General features: G+C 38.1%; 1 protein-coding gene across 4 annotated transcripts in view; it reads right to left on the reverse strand.

Annotated features, from left to right (window-relative positions):
- ARHGAP28 (Rho GTPase activating protein 28) overlaps positions 1-22,779 on the reverse strand; it is a 205,675-nt gene that overhangs the window by 26,779 nt on the left and 156,117 nt on the right. For all 4 annotated transcript variants that reach the window (XM_059409227.1, XM_059409231.1, XM_059409229.1 and 1 more), the window contains 8 exons: positions 21,251-21,393; positions 19,120-19,285; positions 18,922-19,013; positions 16,087-16,164; positions 10,189-10,351; positions 3,529-3,611; positions 684-881; positions 249-362 (listed from right to left, as the gene is read on the reverse strand). In XM_059409227.1, coding sequence (XP_059265210.1) covers positions 249-362; positions 684-881; positions 3,529-3,611; positions 10,189-10,351; positions 16,087-16,164; positions 18,922-19,013; positions 19,120-19,285; positions 21,251-21,393 — 1,037 coding nt within the window. The remainder of the gene's footprint in view (positions 1-248; positions 363-683; positions 882-3,528; positions 3,612-10,188; positions 10,352-16,086; positions 16,165-18,921; positions 19,014-19,119; positions 19,286-21,250; positions 21,394-22,779) is intronic.

Below are 22,779 nucleotides of genomic sequence, written 5' to 3' on the forward strand. Positions count from 1 at the left end.
GTACTTAACAGAATTTCAAATAACTGTCATGATAGAGATATTTCAAAAACTTCAACCAGAAGCACATAATTCAACAAAATGGCAAGACCTTGGTACTCTGTTATGAATACCATTTCAAAAATATTTATAGTCACAAGGGTGAGAATATAAATTTTTTGGTTCTAAATTACAAGCTACTTCGTGTTATACTTTGAGAAATAAAAACCTGGGTAATAACAACATTTGCATCCTTAGTTCATTGTCATTACCTCTCGCTCTATGGTCTTCCTCCTCAGCAGCTTTTTGACACTTGGGAGCTGCTTCTTTAACAACATGGTAGCTTCATTCATTCTTCTGACTTGCGTGATTAGGAAAGACGGAACCTGGAGAAGAAACACTGCTTGAATCGAAAGGAAAGCATCTGAATTAAATCTCCCTGTTAGACTCCTTCTGGACACTCAGTATCCTGGAACCAGGGACCGTGGCATTTGTCCTTGTAAAGATTAGAGAAAATGGTAAGGATTCTTGTTTAAAAGTGAAAACATGCTCAGGAGCAGCCATTAAAGAATGTACAAAGATGCCACAAGCAACCTGGGATTATTTTCTCACATTTCCTCCCGTGACTAAGGGCATATAGACTTTATGTTTCCTGGGTGTAGATGGGATTCCAAGGAAAACAACACAGTCATCACACTGTTACTCACCTTCCACAGAATTTTCTGGTATTTAAGCATTAGGCGGATGATGTGCGCTGCAGTGTTTGCTAACTGTAATTCTTCATAATCAGAATGCTTGCTTCGACTGAAGAAAAGGTTTGGTGCCATTATAGTAGAAATATTCCATATACTCATTCGGTTTTTTGATTCGTTGGCAATCACTTTATTGAAGAATGTCATGAGGGCCTAACAAGAAACAGCACTGTGTCACATGACTGTATTTTATCAAAAGGTATCACTGATTGCTATCACTCATTTCTATACCCATTCATGGTGCCCCTGGAAAACTGTAAGAACTATAGAATGGTTAAATATATAGTGTTGCCCCTTTTATTCCTTAAAAGTATTAATAAGAAATGCGAATGAATAGTCTATTGAATTCTCTAAATCATAAAAGTACTTCCATTTTTATGGAGTTTATTATATTAGAGATTTTATAAATGATAGTTTGCATTTTTATTTTCTTTTATCCAAAACAAGGCTGACAAATATTAAAATTATGTAGTAAACCAGAAAGAGGAAACACTGCATTTCAAATAAACACGAAGTGAAGTTTTGTTGCAAAGGAAGAAAAGTAATCCTAAAAAAATCCTTAACTTAAAGCATTACCATTGAAAACTATCTACTATTTCCTTGGGAAAGGAAAAACCCATTAAAAAAAAAAACACAAAAATCCCCGAAAACATGAGTAGCTCATTCCTCGGTCCAAATGTAAACTCAATTGAAAAATTGAAAAATTTTACTTTCTGGGTATCATTTTTCTACTGCTTTTCAATTTTGGAATATTCAGCAGACCAAATGGAAATGCTTACATGCAGTTGTTCTTGGCATTTAAAAGAGAGAGAGAGAGAGATTTGAGAAAGCTTAAAAAGTTTGGCTGAGCCACCAAAGTACAGATGCTTATGGGAACCTTCTGAAATTCACCAAGAGGGCTGAAATCTTAAAATGAAACGATACAAAAAAATTCTCTTTAATTTCTCAAGTTTAAATTCTGCTATAGTATTTTTTTTTTAAGATTTTATTTATTTATTTGACAGAGAGAGAGAGAGATCACAAGTAGGCAGAGAGGCAGGCGGGGGTGGGGGGAGCAGGCTTCCTGCTGAGCAGAGAGCCCCGATATGGGGCTCGATTCCAGGACCCTGAGACCATGACCCGAGCTGAAGGCAGAGGCTTAACCCACTGAGCCACCCAGGCGCCCCAACTGCTATAGTATTTTAATGTGAAAATGGTTGGCATCTAACAGTAATAATAATCAACATTTATGTGAGGGTTTCTTAGGAAGCCAAGCATTCTTAATACTTCATATATATCACTGACTTTATTATTATTACAAACCCTGTGAAGTAGGTACTATTATTAACACTGTTTGGCAGATGAGGAAGCTAATGGAAAAGATTCAGGTAGCTCTCTCTGCCCAATGTCAATTAGTTAAGTGCAAAGCCTGGATTTGAACTGAGGAAACCTGATTCTCGAGCCAGAGCTCTTGATCTCTATAGCACATCAGCTTCAATCCTAGATCCAGTCACAATGTAGAATGGGGAAAAAGTGTGTGTGTGTGTGTGTGTGTGTGTGTGTGCGCGCGCGCATCTCCACCAGTCCCATGACGTTTTTGAGGATCTTCTGATAGAAAAGTGTTAGATTACCTGTTCTTACTGCATCCTTGGATATATGAGAGGATAGATGACATTCTGAGCCAAATATCTGACAGCAGATGCATCCTTTTTCTTCTTTATATATAAAAGAATACTGTTTACAAATACCCCCAAAACAAGCTAATAAATTTCCAGCTTTTGAAATATTACTGAATTATACTAGAAATAGACATTCTTATGTCACATCCAACCCCCATCCTTGCGGATATAATTGACATATAATTGACACACTTATTTTATTATGTAGGAGAGTAAAGGCTCTCACCAAATTGAAATGTCTGATGAGAGGCAGCACAAAGAATCATCTTTGTTTTCAGCATTATGTTTACTGGCCTCAAAATTACGGGCTCTTTCCAACTCATCTTAACTCAATTTCATTTGAAAGATTCCAAACACCTGTTGTACTTACAGCACATTTCCTATTGCATACAGAATCATTATCAAAATAAGAAGAAAAACTTTTGATTTTTGCCAACATACAGCAAGGAAATAAATCTGAAATAAGGCGCAAAATATTTGGGAGAACCAAGGAATATGGTTCTACCAAATGTTATACTATATGTTAATGGAAAAATCATTTTTCTGAATCTAATTTTCCTAACCTATAAAATGAGAAGATCATATCAGGAGATTTCTAAAATACCAAGATTCTAGGATGGTTTCATTGAATTATCTTTATAAGCTGTAAGACACCAACATTTTAGGAATTTCATTTAAATCAGTGACTTCAAATTTCCTCCCTTAAGCATACTCTTTGGATCTTTTGTCACCATTCTGAAGTGAGTAGCTGAGGACCTTAAATTATAGAGCTTTACATTCTGCAGCTTACATAATGGCCTCTGACATTATCACATTTGTCTTCTTCTGACATTATCCAATTTGTCTCCCATCTTTGCTTCTCCTCTTGCTAACCCTAGGCCAGTGCCTGGCACTAGACAGATACTCAGTATCTCTTAATAGATTGGATGAATTAAACTAAATGTTCAGAGAAGATTCCAGGATTTATGTTCTTTCCTGTCTTCCTTGGGAGAATAGCAGTAAGAATGTGGAAAGGCAATCACAGGCTGGCAGCATGCTTAGCTGGCTTAGTAAGTTGTCATCTTGGTCTTTATTTTTCCATCTGAGCCATTATCTTTGACTACGAAGGGCCAATGACAGACCATAAGGTTGATGTAACATACCTGGGCTGTGTCCCTGTTGGCATCAGGCAGTGCCATGATCATGAGATGTAAAGCTTGAAACTGTACTTTGATGTGAGGCCCTCCTAACAAGAAAACAGAAATAACCACACATTTTGAACAACACTGATGCATTCTGACAACATTTCTTGCTAACATCTGGTGGCACAGGAGGGCTCCTGACAGCTTTCAGTGGTGAAGACTCCGGTTTTGTGCCCAACAATGTAAATTTGTTAACTTGGACAACAGCCGCAGTCGATCAACTTCTCTTTTACATCCCATAATGTTACTGTAGAGGCAGGTGGCCAATGAGATCCTCAAAATAATTCTAGATCTGTATAACATCTCCCTTTTCAAAGTACTTCCACAGGCCTTGCTTTCCTTATATGCCATAAACAGAAGGCTTAAAATTAAAAGTTCAAGTCAACAGAAAATAAATCTTGTTTCTACATAACAAGGCAGCAAAGTATAATTACTAAGAGGATCGATTCTAGAACCAGGTTCAAATCCTGCAACTACTTTGGTCACTGAGTGACCTTGTGCAGCCTATTTAACCCCTCATTGCTACTATTTTGCCATCTGTAAAACAGGAGTAGTTATTGCAAAGACTAAGTTAGTATATGGAGAGTGTTTACATCAGTGCCTATAACATAGTTGCCTCTATATGTGTATGCTCTTGTAATTGTGATTAAAGGCATTTATTATAGATCATAAATGGACATTTAAGGAATGTGACTATTGTTGGAGCTTTAGAGATTCTTGAGTATTTTATTCCTTGATAAAATGACAGAAGATGGCGCTAGAGGGCTTACATTTATAGCTGTGTATTAAACACTGATTCTTCCTGTTTTAGGGAAAGAATTTTAGGGATTCCATCCACAACTGGATAATCCACAACCAGCTGTGCTGAAACTGTAGAGTATATCAGAGCATTCCAGGCTTTGCTTTGTCTATCTGTATTCTCTTCACAATGGTCTCTTGGTGGGGAGTTCCTGGGGGGAAAGCATTATATTCTAGCATCCCTGGGGAGTTCTCAACTGCATGAATATCTATTTATATTCAATGGATGAAAGGCATTCACCTGCCTGTAAAGTTACTTAGCTTTATGGCAGTGGAAACACTCTTGAGACAAGCTACTAGGTTACAGGAGATTGTGTGCATCCTAGTTAGGAGCACATGACAAATGTGCATAACTATGTAACAAAGAATCAGCTGGGAGATTATTTATAGGACTGTATCATCTTGTCTTAATATAATCCCCATGTGGATTTTTAGAAATTTAGTCAAGTTTGTAAACAAAAATGACACAGGGTCAGGATGTTTTTGAAAATGGCTAATGTACACTGACATGAGTTTTCTTGATTAACAGGAACTAATCAGGAACATATCTCAGTACAAACCACTGAGGGACAGATAAGGCATTATTTGAATACATAAACTACAGGCTGTCTATAATCTTCCAATGCAGCCAACCCTCTGGCAGAGGGAACAACAGATGCAGATGCAGCCTCTGTATTTCCACCAATTTCAGAGAAATTATGAAGTTACTTTTAAGACTGAAACTCTAAACTGGCAAATAATCCATTTTCATTTTATTTAGGAAACCTATACCTATACCACTTTGTAGCTAATAGATTCATAGTTAATTCATTACCGCATCCTGGTTAGGATCTTTTTCCCTTGAGGTCATTATTTTCTCAGAAACGTATTCAACTTTTCACAAAAGTGTCTACAGCTTGACTTAGTCTTTTAGTTTTATGGACAATTTTTGGGTCAAGTTTGGAAAGAGAATGTGATTACACTAAAAGACTACATTCTCCAAACCTCATTTTAAACCATAAAGATTAGCAGTTTAAACACAGGTACCCATAATTCTTTCCTTCAGAAATTCTTTCCTTCAGAACTAGGGCTTACTCTGGGTAGCAAAAAGGCCATTTACCCTGCTGGGAGCAGCCCAGAACTCTGGGCTTCCTGTGGGGTTTGATGGTATCAAATCAATCACTGCAACATGGTATTTTTCACTTTCAAAGTCATACAAAAAAATATGTGGATTCCTCTGTGAACCTTTTCAAGATATTTTCCAGATTTCCTCCCTTCAATGAAGTGTACTGGCTACAGTCAGACACGGAACAATGATGTTAAGGAAACCTAGTTTATCTGTATGACTTTTTAAAATAAGATTCTCTGAATAGGACTGGCATTGGACTCATCCTGGCAAAATTTCATAATACCACAAAACCGCAAACAGAAAAAAAAAATCTTCTGTGGCACCAATTTGTTTTGATGAATTATTTAGTGTATATAACACAGATCAAAGGAAAACGAATACTTCTCCATTACCCAGGAGAGCAAACTATATAGAAAATACTATCCTTTTTGAACTTACAAATTGAAGGGAGGAAATACTGCTTTTGGTATGGCTGAATAAGCTCCTTCCTGACTAGACCCCTGAAGATAACTATAAACTCTGGACAAACACAAAAAACAACTATCTAAGGCAGTGAAAAATTCATAAAAGCAGGCAGATTTAGAGGACTGGACGCTTGGAATTAGGGAATGGCACAGGGAGTTTCCCACTATTCTGGCTTTTAGTCTATGGTGGTATTGTAGGAGTTAGCTGAAATTCCAGTCCTTCTGCTTGAACAACCAAAAGACAGGATTCAAGACGACCACAGACACTGGGAAATAACAGGAGGAGGCCCTGATTCTGGTATAAAATCTTGGCTGACTCATGAACGAAGCATGTGTGGAGTAACACTGGTAAGGATACATAACTGAACTAACAGTTCAGAAGACCATTACATTTGAGTTCAATTTACATTCAAGTAAATTGTTGGCTCAAATACAAACAAACTAGCAACAAAAACCAAAACAAAACTCCAACCTCTTTGGAGAAATATTATAGAATGCAGAGTCTCTAAAACACAGTATTTACGATGCTCAGGATATAGTTTAAATTTACTTGATAATGTAAATGCATTCTCAAGGGAAAAGACAATCAACAGAAACCAACCAGGAGGAGACCCAGATGCTGGCACTAGCGGACAAGGATTTTGAAACATCTATCATAACTATGTTCAATGATGTGAAGAAGAATATGCTTATAATGGATGAAAAAATAGGCTATCTCAGCAAATAAAATCCTTAAAAAGGAGGTAAGAATATGGTAAGGGAGACAAGAATATTCAGCAGGGAAAAGACAATCTCTTCAACAAATGGTGTTGAGAAAACCAGCAGCCACATGCAAAAGAATGTTACTGTGGAACTAGACCATGGTCTTACATACTTACATGCAAAAATGAATTCAAAATACCAAAAAAGGGGCACCTGGATGGCTCAGTTGGTTAAGCAACTGAGGTCAGGCCATGATCCCAGAGTCCTGAGATCGAGCCCCGCATTGGGCTCCCTCCTCAGCAGGAAGCCTGTTTCTCCCTCTCCTACTACCCCTGCTTGTGTTCTCTTGCTCCCTGTATCTTTGTCAAATAAATAAATAAAATCTTTAAAAAAAAAAAAAAAGAAAAACTCGAAACAGATTAACGACCTAAATGTGTGATCTAAAACCATAAAACTTCTACAAGAAAACATAAGCAGTAATCTCTTTGACATCAGCCAGAGGAAGATTTTTCTAGATAATAAATATCCTCAGGCGAGGGAAACAAAAGCAAAATTAAACTACTGGGACTACCCCAAACTAAAAGGCTTCTGCACAGTGAAGGAAATCATCAACAAAACAAAAAGGCAACCTACTGAATGGTAGAAGATATTTATAAATGATATATATGATAAGGGGTTAATATTCAAAATGTATAAACTTAACACCAAAAAACCCCAAGTAATCTGATTTTAAAAATGGGAGTAGGACCTGAACAGACATTTTTCCTAAGACGATAGAGACGGCCAACAGACATATGAAAAAATGTAAATGAGATGTTACTTTACACTTGTCAGAATAACTAAAAAAACACAAGAAGTAACAAGTGTTGTTGTGGATGTGGAGAAAAAGGAACACTTATGCACAGTTGATGGGAACGCAAACTGGCACAGCCACTGTGGAAAAGCCTATGGAAGTTCCTCAGAAAGTTAAAAGCATAACTACAATATGATCCAGTAATTCCACTGCTGGGCCTTTATCAAAAGAAAACAAAAACACTAATTCAAAAAGATATGTGCACCCCTAAGTTTACTGCAGCATTATTCACCATTACCAAGATATGGAAGCAACCCCAGTATCTACCAGCAGATGAATGGATAAAGAAAATACAGTGTGAAAAAAAATTAAGCAGATGTAGGGTTTGTATGTGTGTGTATATATATACACAATATAGACACACACACATGCATATAATGGAATATTACTTAGCCATAAAAAAACAAAAAATCTTACCATTTGCAAAAACATGGATGGATCTAGAAAGTATAATTCTAAGTGAAATAAGTCAGTCGGAGAAAGAAAAATACCATATGATTTTTTTTTGCAAACGAAAAAAATCAAATGAACAAAACAAAACAAATGAACAACCAAAAAAAAAAAAAAAAAGAGAGAGAGAGAGACAAAAAAAACCCAGACTCTTAAATATATAGAGAACAAACTGGTGGCTGCCAGAGGGGAGGTAGAAAGGGGATGGGTGAAAAAGATAAAGGACCCAGCAATAGCACTACTGGGTATTTACCCTAAAGACACAAAGGTAGTGATCTGATGGGGCACGTGCACCCAAATGTTGATAGCAGCAATATCCACAATAGCCAGGCTATGGAAAGAACCTAGATATCCATCAACAGATGAATGGATAAAGAAGATGAGGTATATATGTACAATGGAATACTATGCAGCCATCAAAAGAAATGAAATCTTGCTATTTGCAATGATGTGGATGGAACTAGAAGGTATTATGCTGAGTGAAGTCAATCAGAGAAAGACAATTATCATATGATCTCCCTGATATGAGGAATTTAAGAAGCAGGGTGGGAGATTTGGGGGATAGGTAAGAGAAAAAATGAAACAAGATGGGATCAGGATGGAGACAAACTGTAAGAGATCTTAATCTCACAAACACACTGAGGATTGCTGGGGGTGGGGGGGGGTGTAGGGAGAGGGTGGTTGGGTTATGGACACTGGGGAAAGCATGTGCTATGATGAGTGCTGTGAAATATGTTAGCCTGATGATTCAGAGATCTGTACCCCTGGGGCAAATAATACATTATATGTTAGTAAAAATATTTTTTTAAAAGTACACTTATGATGAGTACTGAAAAATGTATCAAATTATTGAATCATTATATTATACACTTAAAACTAATATAACACTGTATATTAATTATATTTCAATTAAAAAATGCACCAACTGGAAATTCTAGAACTGACAAAACACAATATCTGAAATTAAAAAAGAATGAAGCAAACTAGCTCTTCTCTCTTTGTAAGCGTCTCTCATAAAACAAAATACTACATCTTACAAAGTAAAGAGATCCTAGTCACAGATGGCATGTGAAATAAAGCTTAGGAAAAAACTGCCATGCCTATGGTATTCTCTTTCTGAAGGCACAAAGGATTATTTTATGAATCTGATTTAGTTAAAATGTTTAAAGATTTAGAACCTACTATTTTTTAGGACAAATTTTGTCATAAAACTTCGGACCTATTATTTTCTTTCACTGTGGTTTTAAGGATTTTATAGTTCTGGTCAACCTGCAGGAAGCTGTAAACTGGCAGATATAGATATCATTTGTTAGGCTCACAGAGTGTTTTCAAATTTGAATTTGTAGCTGATATTTTCAAATTAGCAGTTTCCCTATTAAAGTGTGGATTTTGGCTCTCATTCCTACATGGTAACCATTTTTTAGAGCTGAGCAGTGGCCAGCCTTTTTATAAGGGGTGTGTCCTTTCAGTTTGTCCATGGGCCTTTTTTGTCCATGCAGAATTTCCATTTATTTAACAGCTTTGTGACCCCTGAATTCCTCTGGTTAGTAGTCAAAGCCCCCTTCATGTAAACCTATTCTACTTTTCTAAATTCTCTCTTGTCACATCTCCACAATATTCAACCCTCAGGCTAAAAGCATGCCAAATTATTCTCTCATTGCCAAATACAACACACACTTTCCAGTTTCCATGCTTTTATCCAAGTTCCTCACTTAAGGTCTAATCTATGTGACTTTGTAGTTTTCAGAGACAAAACACCTTCTGTGTTGCATTTATTGTGTTTTACACATCATCAAACCCAGGTCCTTGGATTTAAAGAAGGAAGAGACCTTCTATTTTTGGAAGGACTATTACACACCAGGTATTATTCTAGATGTCTTCATTTGATAACTACAACAACCCTGACAATCAATTGTTATCTGTAATTTATAGGTGCAGTAATGAAGCTCAGAAAGGTTGATTACATGGCTAATAGATGGTTGAACAAGAATTCAAATCTCAAGAGCCTGGTCTTTTGGCAAGCTGTTCTTTTAATGGTCATAAAACCCGCTAACTTGTATCTACCAGACTTAATAAGGAAAAGAGAGGATTGTTTACCATCAAACTCAGTATTTCACCAACCACTGCCAGGAAATAGGAAATCTGTACATTTATGATCACATTTGATTATGCATCTTTCTTTTGCTCTGTGTCACTTTATTAATCTTCTATCTTAGCCCATTCACACTTTAACTTCTTCCACCTACTTTCTATGAGAGTGATGAAGGCAGGTATATATTCCACAGGGAAGAGAGAGGTGGGTAGTTCTCTGAAAAACGCCTTCAACATTACTGCAGCTTCTCTATGGCACATTCTGTCCCATTTAAATTTATCAGCATTAAACTTGGCATCCAGTTCTTCACGGTATTGCTGAAAATCAAGAAAAACAGTCAATATTCAAAGTGTTTTTACCACCTGATCCCCCTTTCCCTTTTAAAAACTGTCATTACATAAATTATTTTTGTAAATAAATTGAAAAGCCAATATCTACCAAACCTAACTTCTTCAACATAATTAAAGAACTGAAATAGCTCTTTTTGAATGATTTTTTCTAAAATCTTTTCAGAATAATGTTAATCTTGAAATAATGTGCTAATTCTACAAAACGATAAAATTCTTTACTCATCATAGTTTTGTTTCTGTGGTTTTGGCCAAATACAACTTATATCCCCACAGGATAAACGTACTGATTTGACAAAAGTCTCCACTTCTTTTTTTTTGTTTTCTTTTTGCCATCCTGTCATCTTCTTCTAAATTAGATCAAGAATGTATGCCTCTCAACTATTTCTCATACAGAATGAAAACTATGCCAGTAAAGGAATTCTGACCTCATGGCAACATGCAGACCAATGACATCTTCCTGGAGCAGTTACAGCAAAGTGTTAGGCCAAGAGGTACACATGTCTTCCACATGTCTGCATGCTTGCCCAATCCTTCATAAGGTTTGGAACACTGCGTAAATACTTTAAAAAAATCACTAAGCCTCCGTAAGTTTTAGGTTATACAGTTCACATTATCGATTCATCTGATTATCAATGCCCCCATTCTCCATGTTTCTTTTTCAAACTCATTTTCTACCACCCCCTTGAATTGCATACAATTTACCTATTAATAGCAGTTAGTTGTAGCAGCTCCCCAACTGACACTAACTACTCCAAAAAGAGAACTCTGAAAACTCTCAGGGTGTTTATGGCCTTCCAACCTTGAGTCACATAGAGCCAGAGTCAGTCTGCACGTCTGACCTTTCCCTACCACACTGCAGCTCATTAACCAGCCCAGACATTAATGCTGTCATGACGCCCCAAACCTGGGACATGGGAGACAACCTGGCAGTACACAGAAACAGACAGGATTCCAAGCCACTCCCTAGCCCTTATTAATGACAGCAAGAGGAGATTTTCTTCTTGTCCTTGAGAAGCTCAATCTAATAGGAGTAAGAGAGCAAATCAAGGAAATCCTTTAATGATAAATACACTCTGTAAAGCACTAAAGCATATATCTGAAGCATACATACAAAGTGCTTCCTAGAATAAAAGAAGTAGAGCACAGACTGGGCTCTGGTAAGAGAAGGATGCATGGGATCCATTCTTTGCCTTTAGGCATCTTGCAGTTCTGTGAATGGGACCATCTTATGAACTCCTGATGCTAACTCAGGTCACATATTGGATGCTATACAGCCAGGAAAGAGGAGAATCCAACTTGGCTCAGGCCAGTCTTGAGTCTGTGAGGAACTTGTTGGGGGAAGAGGAAATAGAAGGGTACTCAAGACAGCAGAAAGTGCTCCAGCAGTGGTACACATGCACAGAGCCCCACTGGGTCTGGGGAACTCTGGTAGGTTCAGTATTGCTAGGGCGCAGACCAGAGCCAGCCCTCAGGTGACTGAACTTCATTCCATGGGCCACAAGGCAACATGGAACACATCCAAGCAGGAGAACAAGGTGAGATTTATCCTTTCTGACAGCCAGATGGGAAAGCGATTTGGAGAATAAAGCTTGGTGTTGATTAGGGAACAGACTAGAGGCAAGGAGACTAGTTACTGGGCCATGGCACCATTTCTGGGAAATTGAGGACTAACCTGGATAAGCAGATATAAGACAGAAAGGAGAGGTGGCACTGATGGAATGCCTGAAGAAAATACTCACAAATCAGTGATGGATTATTTAGAAGGTGACAGATCTGTCCAAAATGACTCTGACTGCTAGCTGGAGTCATGGACAGATGGAAGTGTTGTTAACAGGAAGTACAGGGAAAGCAGCAAATGTCTTCCATCCATTGCCTGGTGCCACAAAGCAAAGGTGAAACTGTTTTCAAGGAGGCAGGAAGCACCACTGAGAGCAGAATAACTAAGTTTCATCTCCCACATCCCTCTGCTGCAGGAAGCTGTCTGAAACACACCATGGCCACCATTTTAACCTGCCAGTGGTGCACTGTTGCTTGGTAAGCAACATGGTGCCAGCATCAAGAGTGGGCTCTATGACTAGATTCTTTAGGTTTTTATCCCACCTCCACAACTGACTAGTGTTAAGGCCTATGCCTCAGTTTCTCACGGTATAATAGGGATATTAAAATGACTTCAGGGGCGCCTGGGTGGCTCAGTTGTTAAGCATCTGCCTTGGGCTCAGGTCTTGATCCCAGGGCCCTGGGATCGAGCCCCGCATGGGGCTCCCTGCTCAGCAGGGAGTCTGCTTCTCCCTGTGCTCCTCACCCTACTTGTATTCTCTTTCTCAGTGTCTCTCTCTCTGTCAAATAAAAATATACAATTTCTATAAAGAAACAAAAAAATACATAAATAAAACGACTTCACAGAGATTCTATCAGTTAATACAATATAAAGTTCAGTGGGGAGGGCCCACCCCAAAGGAAGCGCTCAGTAAACGCTGGCTGCTCATAACATCCCCTCCTCTCAGTCGGTAATAACCTTTAGTATTATTAGTATGGGAAACCCATGCATATGTGGTTATTCGGGTAACAGTATCTCTTCATCTTGACCAGATGGACAGAATATAACAAACTGAGAGAAAGAATGTCCTCTCTTCCTTTTGACCAGAAAAAACTGAGGGCCATAGGAACAGAACTGACATTTCCATGGTGGTCCTAAACATGAAATCATAAACCAGGTGTTGAATTTAGCTTGCCAAAGACAGGAAAGGAAGCATTTAGAGGTTAAAGAAGTCATGTTTTCTGTCCAGTGTTAATGAGGACACTAGGTCAGGGTCAGATACCACGTCCTTCAATCTGCTCTGAGCAAATATACAACCTGCTTCCATTTCGGAGGTCGTTTTATAAAAATGCAAATGACCCACCTTCAGCTTCAAAAACCAGGTCAGGAAGGGAAATCAGTAGACCAAGTAACATAATTATGAAACATTTAGAGCAGCCTCAGAATAACTGAAACAAGTCAAAAACAAAAACAAAAACAAAAAAACCCACCCCTCGCATGTCAAACAGCCTGCCTTCTTCCATAAAATGTATTCCCCAGTGTTCAGCTCAAATTACTGTCATTTTTTGAAAAGAAAATCATTGGAAACACCAAGGCATTAAATTGGTTCCAAATGATCTGTGGCCTCAAATACAGGAACAGGCTCCACTGTTGTGTTCCCTGTGTGGCCAAAGCTAGCAGCTTCCTCCCAGGCCTGTGCCCCCGTTAGTCTCACCGGGCCTTGAAAGCACCAGACTGCTCACAATGATACATTAGAGTTAGTGTCACCCACTTGGCACAATTTGAGGATAATTATAACGGAGTTTTTAAAACTATCTTTCCCTAAACACATTCCTAGAAAAACTAGTCTAACAGAAGAATTTACACAAATAGTTTAAAGTTTGAACAAAGAAGAGAAATAAAGACCCCTTTAATAGATCACGTTACAGTGTCTTTCTAACTATGATATTCCCCTTGTTTCTGTTTGCTGGCCCGGATTTCTCTCACATTGGTTTTCCTGGAGCTCAAATCATGCAAACATCTGGATTACATTCTCTCAGAGTAGTAAGAGAATAAATAGGCTGAAACTACATAAAACCGATTAAGGAAGAAAAGGGACTTTTCCCTAAATATGGTTCAGGAATGCATGTGCCTATAAGAACACTCTGAAGGAATTATTAGCCTTTGGTAAGCGTTTTTCAGGCAAAGATTACCTAAAGAAAAAGAAATTCTGCTATGGTGTTCAACTTTGTGCTTACAACGGTTGTGTAATGTTGTCTCCTTTTGATTATTTGAAAAAGAGAGTTTAAATCACCTCCATTATGATTTACACACACACACACACACACACACACACACACAAGCTGAGAATAATCTGTGTAAATACCACTTCTCAGTTATGGAGGGAGATTTAGAGGAATGAAGTCAAATTGTGTCTAGGAAATTTGTTTCTCTAACTTCACTTTGGTTCTCTGACTCTTATCCTCTGATTCAGGGTACATATGACAACCGTAACTCTTAGAATCTAAGACAAAAAGCAGATTCAATTTAGAAAGAATAAACCTTGAGGATCCATTAGGAATTTTCTTGCCTTTCAAATGACCTTGTGCTAGCATCTAGCAATCTCCATTCCCAGGGAAGTGACAACTCTCCAAATGCCCAGACCCCTACTGCCACTGGCAAAGTGGCACACTGCTTGGACTTCCCTTACAAAATCAATTAACTGAATAAAATAATGCAGGTGACTCCTGAAAGCTGGCTCTGCCAGCCGTTAGCACCTGCTCATCGGCCTCATCCCCTCCTTCACAGGAAGCCAGAGCAGTGACTGTGTGGTGTGGAAGCTGGTGCCGAGCCCCTCTGCCTGCTGAGGGGCTACACCGAAGGGCAGGGAAGACCGGTGTCAGCTCTGCACCTGGTCTGAGGCCCAGCCTGCTCAGCCTGGCTTCCTCCCTTGCACCCTTCAGAAGCACTATGCCTCTTCTACTCCTGATTCCATCTCAGAATCTGCCTTCTGGAGCTTCCAATAGACACAGCCTATTTATTCTCAGTTTCTACTTACAAAAGCATCGCATCACACTTCTAAATAAAAACTCTGAGATTTCTGATACAAATAGAATTTCCCTAAACATGTACCAAAATGAATTAATGAAGAGATGCTCTTCCACCTCTATGCATTGCAACCGAGTTAATTTTTCCCTCATCCTGAGGCTTTTTATTTTCTCAAGGACTGATTATTTAAAACTGCTCAGATTTTCACGTCTTCCAGCCAGGGAGTGATTCAAGGGCAGAGTGGAACTGTTCACTGTGATACCCCCAAGTAGACAAACTTATGAGTAATTTTAGTAATTCTCTCCTTTATACCACTGTGGAGTTTGCCACTATATGGAAGGAAGAAAGCAAAGCAAAAGGAATCACATACACAGGTGGTTTTATAATGTAGAAATTAACATTACTTTCAATAAAACGAGGTTTTAGAACTACTGAGTGATTATTCTAGTGGGGACAGCCATTCCTACGTATTCTTATAAAGACTTTCATTAAAGTGGCCAAAGAATGTTTCCAAGTTTAAAACAACTGATCATGGGGGGTGCTTCAGTAGCTCAGTGAGGTAACTGTCTGATGCTTGATTTCAGCTCAGGTCATGATCTCAGGGTCATGAGATAGAGCCCTGCATCAGGCTCCATGCTGGGCGTGGAGCCTGCTTGAGATTCTCTCTCTCTCTCTCCTTCTGTCCCTCTCCCCCAATGCTTAAAGAAAAAAAAAAAAAGAATAGTACATAAATAATAAGTAAATAAGTAAAGCAACTGATAATGGAAATAAGGATTTATGTAATATTGGCTTAGTAAATTCCATGACCAAGAAGAACACAGCAAACTAAAGTGTTTAACCTTGAAAATAGTGATGGGACATTTTAGCTTTTCCACACTAAAGGTAAGCAGCAGTTTTTCATGGTAAATTGATGTGTTGTTTCTCTGTTGCTGGTTTTTTATTGTTATTGTTCTAAAAAATAAAAGGATACACAACTCAGGATCATGGAATATTTAATCACAAGTATCCAGGAACACTGGACAGGGTCAAGTGGTCCTACCAACAGCAATGACAACAATGGACTTAACACCTGGGGCCTGTATGAACTGGGTCTCACTAGCTTTGGTCTCCCACAAGAACGAAAAAAAATGTTCAGTACCTTGACTTTGGCAGTGCATCCTGAAAGTCGAAAAATTCCTTCAGATTCCAGGCCCGATTCTTCAACTTTCTCAAAAAACTAAAAAGTAATGATAAATATTATAAAAATGAATACCTCCATACAATAATAAACATCTGAAATAACAAGACGGTGACAATAATAAACAAATTACCACGCATATATACATGCCTCGTATTTGAATGCCTTGAGAAATGTTCACAACCGCCTCTAAGGTCAACAGTAGTTTCCAATTTGCAAATGCAATGGAGACAGAATTGTCCTGTCACTTTTCCGGGACCAACCTCAAAAGTAATGGCCCCATCTCTCAAGCTTGTACTTGGCCAATTTAAGATTTGATTACTATATATCTCTTTCTGCAGATGGACCAATAAAAAAAGTTTCTAAATTTACTATTATTAGATACAACCACATTAGCTGAGAGACAATAGGAATTCTAGAAATATGACCAAAAAGGCAGAAACTGTAAAGGTTTATACCTCTCTCAAGTTCCCATGGTGATAGTGATGATGATGATGATGCTGTTAACGTAATAACAATATAACCTAACATTTATTGTGCACTTACTGTGTCAGATGCCCCTTTCTCAGCATCTATTAACTATTTAATTAACTATTTGCCATCTATTAACTCATTTAATCCTCACACTAATTCTACCAGGCAGGTACTAACCACATCCCCATCTAACTGCCAAGAAGACCAAGGCATAGGAAGGGTATTTGACTTGCCCATGTTTACACCACAGAGGAGGATCATCCAGAGTCTCTGCTCTTTTCCTTTTTTTTTTTTTTAATAATTAAAAAAAAATTTTTATAAACATATAATGTATTGTTAGCCCCAGGGGTACAGGTCTGTGAATCGCCAGGTTTACACACTTCACAGCACTCACCATAGCACATACCCTCCCCAATGTCCATCACCCCACCACCCTTTCCCTCCTATCCCCTTCCCCCGGGCCACCCTCAGTTTGTATTGTGAGATTATGCTCTTTTCCTTTTAAGAAATGGTGGTGCCTTGGGGCGCCTGGGTGCCTCAGTGGATTAAAGCCTCTGCCTTTTGCTCAGGTCATGATCTCAGGGTTCTGGGACCCAGCCCTGCATCGGACTCTCTGCTCAGTAGGGAGCCTGCTTCCCCCCTCTCTCCCTCTGCCTGCCTCTCTGCCTACTTGTGATTACTTAAAAATAAATAAATAAAATCTTAAAAATAAATAAATAAATAAATAAATAAATAAATAAATAAATAAATAAATGGTGGTGCCTGAATGAATGTACTTTTTATAGGTAGGGTGAGAAATGCACATTTAGGCCAAGGAAATATGTCCATAAAAAAGGTTCTCCCATAGGAGTAGAAGAATAATATCTTAAGCTGTCTTCAATGGAGAATACTTGACATGAGGAGTAGTAACAGCTAACATGTATTGAGTTGCTAAGATGATATAAATCCAGATTTGGTTGAACTAGCATTTACTGGGCACCTTCCACTTGCTAAGTTACATAATAATATAAATTCATGTGTTGAATCTCCTCAGTCTTAGATTTTTATGCATTGTCTTCAGACTCTGTCCTTTACATAGAAGAGAGAGGTCATCATTCTAGTTCTAATTCAAAAAAGGAAAGAAAATGTTCATGTCACTGTGGACTTTGGCCATGGACATAGGCTATGCTTCCTTTTGCCCTTCCTCCTGGCTGGGTGTATGTTCAAGGGTGAGGTATCTCACCCTCCTCTGCCTCAGTGGCCTCATGAGTAGAAGGGAGATGATAACACAACTTCCTCATGCTGCTCAGTGCTGACTACCCATGTTAGCCTAAGGATGGCATCTGCTCAGGGGAGGCACCCCCAGATGCCCCCATGCATGCTGGCATGTCGCCAGCACCCTCTGGCTCTCTCGTCGTTGTCCTCTGCCTCTATCAGCAGCTATCACCTCACTTGAGAAGCCACTTGGTCTGAGGCCCTGGCAGCAAAGTTTAAAGAGTACACAGTAAAGAGGCATGGCATTGTTACTGTGAATAAGGTAACTGTTTCCTCAGTCAAAATTTTTCTATATTACTTAACAACTCAATTTAAAATGCAACAAGATTTGTGTTTAGGGCTTGGGATTTTAAATGTGCCACTGGATGTCACTATTGAATAAATACATACTTGAGTAATCCAGTGTAAATTGTTGGCTATAAAAATGATGACTTAAAATCAAATCAGCTATTGAGCAATGATGGTCACAGAGATACTGGCAGATGAAAGTTAAGGTAATATCATTTCTCAAAACTCCTTTCCTCCTAAACATATCCTATCATAGTCATACCTGAAAAACCACCAGAAAAGTGGATTTTAGGCTTTATTAAGCTTTGTTTGGCAAATTCATTTAAATGATTATACATACATATTTGAAAACACCTAACTTGTGATATAGCTTAGCAAATACTTAATCAATAAACATACAGCTGATGATTAATGGTCATCTTGTATTCTGCAGAGAATATTCAAATACAGAGACATATAATACACAGAAGTAAGCTTTAGAAAATACCGGAAAAAATTATGACAGAGGGAAGCCATGTGACAGAGCATCTGTGTCCATCACCTGATGCTTTATGGGCAGACATTGCAAAGGGCTCCAAAAGTCTGAAGCAAGGCAAACTGGTTCCAAGTGCTGTGGGATGATTTGGAGATGCATGAAGAAATCTGAAAATCACCAAGGGCCTGAGTCCTAAGTGGGTGTTAGTATCTTTAAACATACAAGAAAATTCATTAGCGGGTTTACAACTCCAAACTGCAAACAGGAGGCTTTATCATTTTCCCAGTCATTTACATCCCACTTACTTTTTGTAACACCAGGGGAACCTTCACTCCAGGGTCTTTCTTTCGGTCATTGTCCAATAGGACTGTAAGTGGAACGCCAAAAATACCATTGTCTTCATTGTATAATGGGCAAGAAAGAAAGGAAAAGGAATCAGCAAAGCACTATTCTTATTCCAGGGTGACAAAGTATTAAAATCAGAAGAAACCTGTCTTAACTACCTCGTCCTTTTACTCTCTCAGTTTTGTTTCTTTTCAGTTGGATTCCAAAGGCATCAAAAAAGGCAGTCAGTTCAATTAGAGAGAGATGGCGGATTTTCTTCATATCTTCAGCAGACAGATCTCCTGCTTCGGTTAGGCCAAATCTGGTTTTCTGGACAATAAATTTCTAAAATACATATGGAAGATATTTATTTCTTATGGCAAAGGAAAATTATTATCCCCTCATTCAAATGCCACCTGGACATTCTAAATCTGTAGAGCAAAACATGCTACTTGTACGAAAATTTCTGAGAAGCAAGCTGTGTCATAGAAAGATTGTGAATGATTTTTAGAACATTTGCAGAACATTCTTATGCTAAATTAGAATCAAAACAGTGGTCTGAAGTGCACTATAAAATTGTCATCACAACCATGAAAACATCTTTCTTCCAAGAAACATTCTGTGTTGTCCACTGATGTCCCATGTCCACCACATGGAATATACTGACCAGGGGCACGTGTGACAGGGTTCACACAGATCCCAAAAGCTAAGTACTCCCAGAAGAGCTTCTGATGTATCCTTTCAGGTTAGGGGAACATCAGTCCTTTAATCCGGTGTGAGGTATTCTCTCTGCATCCTCCAAAAGACTAACTAATCTCCCCACTGAATGTGATGAACAAGCGTGCTGAGACAGTAGTTATTGTACCTGAAACCTCAAATTCAGATATTTAAAGCCTAAATATTTCTAAAAAATAAAAACATACAGAAGGTACCAAATAATCTCACTATCATTTTGAGACAATGAAATTGCTATATTCCCCATTTCCACAATAGGAAACAAAATACAGTAAAATGGTAACAACAACAACAAACTTTTGAACAATCCAGAAATACTGTGAAGACTAAAATAAGTAAGACCTCTTTTATTTTTTAAAGGTTTTATTTATTCATTTGAGAGAGAGAGAGAGAGAGAACAAGCAGGGGGAGCAGCAGGCAGAGGGAAGGGAGAAGCAGGCTTCCTGCTGAACAGGGAGCCTGACATGGTGCTGCATCTGAGGACCTGGAGATCATGATCTGAGCTGAAGACAGAGGCTTAACCATCTGAGCCACCCAGGCACCCGTAAGTAAGACCTTTTAAGAAAAAATTTGTTCTTATTAATATCCACAAGTTAGCATGGCTCTCAAAAAAGCTGGTATGGAAAAAAATTTGCTAAAGTAGAAAAATCTTAATTATTTCAGTTATAAAGCTTTGTATATTCTCTATAGGGGGTCCCTCAGGTTAGAACTTTCTTGAGGTTTTTAACCATCCACTCACTCATTCATTCATTTGTTCATTTAGTCAACAACTGTTCCTTGGAACCTCAAGTATTTTAAAAGTAAAATAAAAAACAAAACAAAACAAAGTAGAATGCGGTTTGGGACATAACTTGTTCTATAAAAAAACTTAGTTGTTTTCCCTTTTTTCTGAAACCAAGGCTCCACATAACAGTAATATATAGCAACAACAACCAAGGCAAAAACTGTAATCATTCATTAAGTAATTACCACTTGCTAAATCCCAGCCTGGTTGAAGGAACTGGGGGCCAGCATCCTCATCCAAGGACCTGAAGATTATGCCCCTGAAACCAGAGTCCCAGTGGATTCCATCTTCTGCCCCAAAACAACCTGTGCCCTCCAACATAGAGGTTTGCTCCACTCGTCTATTTCATGATAATATTATAAATTCTTGAGAATATTTTTGATGGATTTTTAGTGCCTGTTCTGCAAGTGCTCACTTCTTGTTATGATGATTGACTTTTTGCAGTAAGCCCCTCTGATATGTGGTTTCTAGAGACACAACTAAGTATATAGTTAGAATCTGCATTAACCTATAAGTAAGGATAGAAGTTTCATGAAATCACACAAGCCAGGAAATCCTATTTCCTCTGTAAAACAGTATTCAAGCATACATCCTCATAACTCTTTTGCAACACAGTACTGCCAGGTACGGTCAGGCAGGCTGGGTACTGCATAGCACTGATGCCTGCCCTCTCCCTACACACACACACACACACACACACACACACACTTAATAAAGAAAAAAAAATCCTAGTTTGTCCCATGGAAAAACCATAGGAAGTTATTGGAATAATCATGAAAGGTTTTACATACAGTTAAAGCATAGTCCTCTTTCTTAAAATCTGATTTCTTGAATTTACTTCTTTTTGGAGCCTCTGTAACCATTTCTGAATAAGATACTTCAAAGGACAGCTCTTCAGTTTCTGGTGGAATGTTTTTTTTCCGATAATCATCATCTAAAAAAAAAAAGGATGTACAATTTTTTTATGTCATTTAATCAATCAATATCATGTACTGTAAAATAAGCACAAAATATTTCTAAGTTAACCTATCGGCACATCAGAACATTTACAACCAAAGAACAGAATCAGACTCACCTAGAGGAGTTCAGATAAATAATAATGTGGGGTCTTCAGACTTCCATATGAATGAATTTCTCTAATCATTATCCAAACAAACTTTCTATATCATCTGATGTTTTTAATCTTGGATTCTTATATCTCATGAAAGGCACTGAAGATTACTAGAGGAAAGCCCACAAAGGAGACATTTCTTCTGTATGTTATGATATTACAGTTAAGTCCATCTAAACCCAATGTTGCTGCTCCTGAGGAAGCAGAAGCTTAAGGCAGAGGGAGAACGGGCAAAGACCCCAATAGAATTCCTGCCTAAATTCACTTCTCCTGTGTTTCTCCCAAACTATAGGAGGTTTGGTTCTTAAGATGTGTTAAAATTCAATTTGGACTTCACTTCTAGGTCTGTTCATGTAAATTAACCCAAATTCTTGTAATTTGATTTGGTTACCTGACCTCCTACACTGTTTATTAAAAAAGAGCCAAATGAGTAACAAGAAATGTCCCACATTTCTTGTGAGGTAGTTTGAAATTAAGACAATAAATTCCTTGGCCAAAAACAAGTGAATCCAGAAATCATCTGAGTAATCCTAAACTCTGATTCCTAACTAATATTTGGCTTGCCATCTTTTTTCATTGCCTGGAAAAACTGTTCATATGCAGTGAAAAAAAAAAACTGATTATAAAAAAGAGAACTCATGTCTTTTACCCTCTTCTATAGACAGTGACTAAAGAAGAACAACGAAAAGAAATGATAGAAGACCTAATTAATCTCACATTAAAAGTTAAATGGAGAAATTTGCAAATCAACAGATTTTAAAATTTTAAACAGAAATACTGATCAAAAATACAATACTCAAGTGAAAGAGGTCCAGTTAAAAGGTAACTCTGTAGCCTTTATGTATTGTTAGAGTTGCTATGTGAGAGTTGCTCTGGTGCTGTACACACTTGAGCCTAAGTAGAGATTTTTGGAAGTGTCCTACTTCCACTCACAACTATTAAGCAGATCCAGATTCCTTGCGAAAGAGACCTCAAATCAAAGACATTACCCAAGTGAGTAGTTTCTAAATGATGTGAGGGTAGTGAAAGAGAAAAAGATTCTGCTTCCAATTTGGCTCAATTAATTTTGTCTGGTGTGACAGAATGGGGTGTTTGGAGCTGGCAAGGAGTGAGTGCTGGAGTGACAGAATCAAAATAGAAAAAAAAAAAATCCCACATATTTTGACTTGACAAGGTCATGGCTAACTGTACTGAGTGCCAGAGAAAAAG

The sequence above is a fragment of the Mustela nigripes genome, chromosome 8, assembly GCF_022355385.1.
Source record: "Mustela nigripes isolate SB6536 chromosome 8, MUSNIG.SB6536, whole genome shotgun sequence".
NCBI lineage: Eukaryota > Metazoa > Chordata > Mammalia > Carnivora > Mustelidae > Mustela > Mustela nigripes.